This window comes from Salvia miltiorrhiza, chromosome 4 (assembly GCF_028751815.1).
Source record: "Salvia miltiorrhiza cultivar Shanhuang (shh) chromosome 4, IMPLAD_Smil_shh, whole genome shotgun sequence".
NCBI lineage: Eukaryota > Viridiplantae > Streptophyta > Magnoliopsida > Lamiales > Lamiaceae > Salvia > Salvia miltiorrhiza.
The window spans coordinates 41,414,477-41,421,247 of record NC_080390.1 but is presented as its reverse complement, the minus strand read 5'-3'; the positions used below and the strand labels follow the sequence as shown (position 1 = coordinate 41,421,247).

The 6,771-nt window shown below is 40.0% G+C and overlaps 1 protein-coding gene across 1 annotated transcript; it reads left to right on the top strand.

The window, feature by feature from the left end:
- Nucleotides 1-4,157: 4,157 nt before the first annotated feature.
- On the top strand, nt 4,158-4,750 carry LOC131021713 (mitochondrial pyruvate carrier 3-like). The gene has a single exon (XM_057950999.1). It carries the CDS (start codon nt 4,327-4,329, stop codon nt 4,642-4,644), a length of 318 nt encoding a protein of 105 aa, XP_057806982.1. The 5' UTR covers nt 4,158-4,326; the 3' UTR covers nt 4,645-4,750.
- The last annotated feature ends 2,021 nt before the right edge of the window (nt 4,751-6,771 follow it).

The following is a 6,771-nucleotide window of genomic DNA, read 5'->3' as shown; positions in this document are numbered from 1 at the left end:
ACTCAACATCGGCCATCCGTATCTCGCCCGGTACTCACCCGCACGATGTGTTGCTCCGCATCAACACTTGGCTCCGTTGCCCCGCTTCTCGACAACCTTGCACCAATCTGCCGAGGCACGTCGCACGGACTCGACGTGTCTCGGACCTCACTTCTCAAGGGTCTAACAAACCACCCCCACCAAAACCCGACGACGTCCTCGTCGTTGATGGGATTAAACCCCCGTCTCTGAGCTCCTTTTCACGAATGCTCCCGAACCAAATTATGGCCGGATCCATCATCTCTTCCGCACCACCATTTGATCCGCCCTCGTTCTTGGACTCAACTTGAATTGCAGACACAATCTGCAACGGATTCATCCTCGGGACCACGATCTCGCTGTCCTCAGCCCGCTCAACAACAATCGCATTCACCCGCTTTGGACAATCCCTCATTCGATGCCCCATTTCCTCACAAATGAAACATCCATGGTTTCTCTTTGCCGTTGCCATCTCCGGCTCCTTGGCCACTTCCTCACCGGACTTCTCCTTTTCCTTCCCTTTCTTCGAGTCTTTCTTCCTTCTCTCGAACTCGTGGGAATCACCAACCGGCCTGAAATCAACCAATCCTTCAGCAACAGTAATGGCCGACTGCATATCCTTGACTCCTTGCCGTCTCACTTCGGCCTGAGCCCACGGCTGCAATCCCGCCATAAAATTGAACAACTTATCCGCCTCCGACATGTCATTCACGTCCAACATCAACGAACTGAACTTTTTCACATAGTCACGGACAGATTCGGTGTGTCTCAACTTTCTCAACGCATCCCTCGCCACCCACGAGGAATTTTCCAGAAGGAACTGCTCCTTCAACTCACGCTTCAACGCCTCCCACGTTAAAGACTCCAACTGATCGCCACTAGCACCAACACTTGCCCTCGAACGCCACCAAAGCTTCGCATCACCCGTTAAGTACATGCTAGTGATCGACACCTTCTCATCATCGGGTACATGAGATGCCTTGAAATACATCTCCATGTCCCATAGAAAATTCTCCAACTCCTTCGAACTCCTGGTGCCCTCAAAAGGTTTGGGCTCCGGGACACGGACCTTCGGGACCGGTCTGCCTTGCTCCACCGTTCTGAGCACTCGCTTCACGAGTCGCAACTCGTCCAACAACTCCTCGATCTTGATGTCGACCGCCTGCGTCAAGGTAGACACCTCTTCCTCACACGACACGATCCGACCTTCAACAAATCCAGGAGTGTCTTCCACCGATTTGCGCATCGCTTCAACCAACTCTTTGATTGCAGCAATTTAATCAAAGACGGTCTCAAGTCCAGCCGACGTTGAGACCTCCGGTGTCCTCCCAAGCACCGTCTCCAATCTCAGCACCCGCTCTTCGAGAGCAGAAAATTCCCTCGCTTGCACCATCTCCGCAATGGCCTCTACACGCACCAGAGCCAACCTGGCTCTGATACCAAATTGTCACGGGGTTTTCCTTGGCTAGAATTTTTCACCCCGCGCAGCGCCGAATTCCCACAACCCGACCAGCTTCCACCCTCACCGACACTCTTTTAACACTTAGAATGTATGAGGCTCTCAAGTGTATGCACGAATCAAAGTTCACACGCAGCGGACATCAACATGAACAACCTTAAGCAACACACAACAATTTACGGGAACACCACGCCCCCAACCTTTAATTTTATTCCTACAATAAAATTACAAGGACCTATCTATGCTCAAGGCTCGTGCACTACTCACTCTTTTACAACTCACGGCCAAATTACAATATAAATGTGATGGACATCCCCCATCACTAGGCAAAACCGCACAAGGCTCTTGGATGTAACCGCCGGGCAGTTTTTCGCCCCACTACTCAAAACTGTCGATCATGGGCATGGGCAATTGGCGCCCAGCAACCGCCTCACGCTGCTCCCAACTGATCCCGTGTTCGAGTCATAGCAAGGACATTTTCTGCCTTCATCCATTCGCCTTAGCCAAGACACGCCTTCCTCGTGTCGACTGCTCAGGCGCGCATCGCCCGTGCCCTAATCCTCGGAACCGCTCGCTCGCCCGCCTCGGCACTCCTCGGCACGCATCGGCAGATACCCGTGCCCCGACGCCCCGCACAACCCGACACGCAGCGCCCGGCATCACCCGACGCGCTGGTCCGGCAGTGTGCGTGCATCCGGCACACAACACCCACCCGATGCCCGTACTCGGCAGCGTGCGTGCCCGACGCACGACGCCCGATATCCAACAACCATCTTTCACCCGATGCCACTCAACATCGGCCATCCGTGTCTCGCCCGGTACTCACCCGCACGATGTGTTGCTCCGCATCAACACTTGGCTCCGTTGCCCCGCTTCTCGACAACCTTGCGCCAATCTGCCGAGGCACGTCGCACGGACTCGACGTGTCTCGGACCTCACTTCTCAAGGGTCTAACAGCAGACAACATAAAGTGGCAGTGATGGTTATCTAATTTAAAGAAACAATCTTTCTCTGCAGTGCGTGTTGATAGTCAAAGACCATTGTCTGGAACTCTAGACAATCATTTTCAGGTGATAACCCTCAATCATTTTCAAAGGCCATTGTCTGGAACCCAGCGCTTGCTGGAACTCAGCGGTCGCTGGGTTTCCAGCGGATGCTGGGACTCCGCGGGCGCTGGTTTCATGGAATTCAATTCCAAAATTATTCCGTAAAGTTTTCGAAAACCAGTGAAAATTAGGGTGAAATCCAACCACGAATTCTTTGAAAGTCGTCTGAAATCTATGTAAATTTCATGGAATTTAAATTTCATGGACTTTTTAAAATCTATGAAAATCCAAAGCGAATACACCCACCCCTAAATAGAAAGCTAATGTAAGTAATACTCCCATATCTAATCTAATCCCGCTGAATTGGGATAAAGGTGAAGAGTCTCAGTCAGCAATGAGTCGGATAGAACTATCTAATCTAGGTAACTATTTTAATCCCATATCCTTGGATGGATAAGACCAGACAAACAAAACTTTACAGCCGCTACAATTGAACTCTGTGAATAAAATTATTGGACAAATATTATAATGGAGAGAATTTTGTTAAAGAAAAGATTTGTGAAGAATGCTGTATCTATTTAATCTTCAATATTTTGAATATTGAAGAAAATGTTGTAGTAAATAAATATTTCTTCAACTTTGAGTTCTTTAATTATAATTTTGATGTATTTAAAATTTGTATGAAAACCTCTTATTTATAATTGTACGGATTGTGTATAATTTAGAGCTTAGTGTGCTTACATAATGTAATTTCATCATCTATTGAATATTGGTATATATTTATATTAAAATTAAAAATTTGTTTTTCACGTTTGACAGCATGATCTTGGGTGTAATTTTATTAATTCTGAATATTGATATATATTCATATCAAAATTTGACTTCTTACTAAAAAAATTAATGTTTATCTTTGAAATTTTAGAATATTCAATAATATACGTTACTCCAAAATTAATTTTGAATTTTGAATAAAAATTTAAATATAAAATTTTGAATTTTACAAGAATCCAAAATTAAATAAAAATATAAAATTAGTACAAATACTTTTTCTTTTTATAAAAAAATCAGGTGTCTACACTTTTATTTGGGTGAAATTTTCCTCTTCCTAATTTTTCTAGTCCAGCCCTATTTTCAGGTGCCCTGAGTATTAATTTTATTTTTTCTTTTTTGAAACGGAGTATAATTTATTTTTATTTTTTAAAATTATTTATCATATGATGGGCCCTATTTTATCTCATAATACTATTAATTATCATTATACACATTAATTAAAGTAAGATTTTTTCAACATTCACAATATAATAATTATTTTTATTAAAATTCTTGCGATTTGTTACTAGGACTATTTTATAATAAAAAATTTACTACTCCCTCCATCCACGAAAAATAGTCTTGAAAGGAAATGACACGGGTTTTAATTAAAATAGTTTAATTTATTGTGAGTGGAAAAATGATCCACTTAAAAAGTTGTGTTAATAATGATAATTAATTGTATTGTGAATGAAGAATAGGACCTACCATATAATAGATCATTTTCAAAAATATAAATAAACTAATTTTTATGGATATCTCAAAATAGGAAAAAAAAAAAAAGACTATATTTTATAGACGGATGGAGTATAAAATAATGAAATTGATAGTAAAAAAAGGAATACTCTTAAAGACCGTGAGACGGTATCGGTAACGGTTGAAATGGGTAAGTATGAAATGAGGCGAATCTGATGGAGACATACACCGCTCCAAATTAAGACAATTGAATAAACATATTCTACTTCTAGGAAACAACCAATTCTAGAGAGAGAGATGAATTCGAAGCTGCGGAGTCTGTGGAACCACCCGGCGGGGCCAAAAACGATTCATTTCTGGGCGCCGACGTTCAAATGGGGGCTGAGCATCGCCAACATCTCCGACTTCCAGAAGCCGCCGGAAACGCTTTCCTACCCCCAGCAGTCCGTCATCGCCGTCTCCGGCGTCATCTGGTCGCGCTACTGCTTCGTCATCAAGCCATGGAATCTCAACCTCTTCGGCGTCAACTCCGCCATGGCTTGCACCGGACTCTACCAGCTATCTCGGAAGCTCCGCCACGACTACTCCGCCGCCCAACACCATCACCAATCATAATATAATATTGGTGATTTTTCATTACTTCCGCTACTACTTGCACCTATTTCTCTCTCTCTCAAAACACTTTTTCTGTTAAATAAATTATATTGGTGGATTTTATCAACCAACAACACTTTAATTTCTTGCTTTTTTAACTCTACTGTCACGTGTAGCTTAGTATGATCGGATTTTGAGAGTCTCTTGCACTATGAAAGTTGCTGCAGGGCGGATCCAACCCTCTCCCAAATTTTGAATTTTTTTTTTAATTATAATTTGTATATATATGTATCTATACCTATTATAAAATAATTTTGTTTTACAAAAATTGATTTACTTGTTATATTATCTCATATATACTTAATTTAAAATTAATTGTGCTATTTAAAACAATATAATCTATGAAAAAGTTTACAATGTATTGAAATTGATTTGTAATATATTGAAATTATATAATTTATGAAAAATATTGTTCGTTATTATGTTTGTTTTTTAATAAAAAATATTTTAAATATACGGAAAATTCAAAAAAAAATTCTCAAGGGAAACTCCCGTACAAGTTCAACCCCTCCCAACTTAATTGTTTACTCCACCGCTGGCCACTGAGTGGTTGAGTTTTGAGAGACAATTTTAAGAGCTACAGTATGGGCGATTGAGAACCAATCACAAGGTTGCCCATGCCATGGGATTTTCTATTTAAGTTAATTTCATGCTACATAAATATTCTTTTAAGGCTGCTAAAATTTAGTTTTCATGCGATCGTAAGCCAACTCCTATTTGTTTAACATGAAATTCAAACAAAGCAGCCAAATGAGGTCCCACAAACGACTACTTACCACTATAACATGCACTATGCTCACATTTTTATGTTTAATAATTTAGAAGATTTAAACTACCTGCTAAAATTAATCTAGACGCCTGCTAATTACTAGCTAGGTCAATATATTATTATTAATTTTAATATAAATATCGAGCTATCTACTATATTTATAGCAGGTGGGTCTGCACTCTGCACATTAAATTTCCCTACCTAATACTCCCTCCGTCCCATAATAAGTGGCCACATTCTTTTCGGCACGTAGATTAAGAAATTGAGTGTTATATGTTTTAATAGAGTGTGGCCTACAATTGTTGACCAAATTAGTGAGTAATTGTTGACTTAATTAAAGTAATTTTGGCATTTTTAGAAAGTGACCTACAATTGTTGACCAAATTAGTGAGTAATTGTTGACTTAATTAAAGTAAACTTTTGTCATTTTTAGAAAGCAGCCACTTATAGTGGGACAGACGAAAAAGGAAATGTGGCCACTTATAATGGGACGGAGGGAGTAGTAATTTATGGTATTGGTAAGCCACTAGTGTCAGATCATTTTAATTTTATGATATTTTTCTAACAATTTAATGAAACAGAATGCCAAAACCCACCCCATGTTCAAATCCACCTCAAAGATCATATTGACGCAAATATATATATAGGGGTGGGAATGGGATCATGTACTATCCACTTTTCTTAGTATATATATAAGTCTAAATTTGGACCACACAATAGAGTCACACGACGCACTAGAAGCGCGCCACATGACAGCAGCCTCCCAAGATCTTCCAAGACCAAAAACACAGATGGGTAAAATAGTCATTTTTATGAATTTAAAAATATATATATATATATATATATATATATATATATATATATATATATATTTATATATTATTTTCCCGCGGCCGTCGTCAAAATTATGCATATGATTGTACACCAATATGCATAAAAATAAACTCAAATATGCATGACGCTGGATAGAAATATGCATGAAAAAATATCAGTATGCAAATTCTCTGGTGTCTTTCACTGTCGAATAATGCTATGCATATTTGTGTTTTTCTTTATGCATATTCGTATTGAACTATATGCATAGTATTATGCGACACCATCATGTAGCTCTCGTCGCTGGTCACTTGACGCGTCACATACTGATACTTTTCCATGTAAAATTCTATTCAGATCCAGTGTCATGCATATTTGTGTTTACCTTTATGCATATTGGTGTTCAATTATATGCATAATTTTGACGACGACCCCGGAAAAAAAAAAGAATTTTCGATTAAAATATATATATATATATATATTACTCCATCTGTCCACGAAATGAG

What these genes read in the sequence shown, in the direction of transcription:
- LOC131021713 (XM_057950999.1), top strand. Translation starts at nt 4,327, where the DNA reads ATGAATTCGAAGCTGCGGAGTCTGTGGAACCACCCGGCGGGGCCAAAA.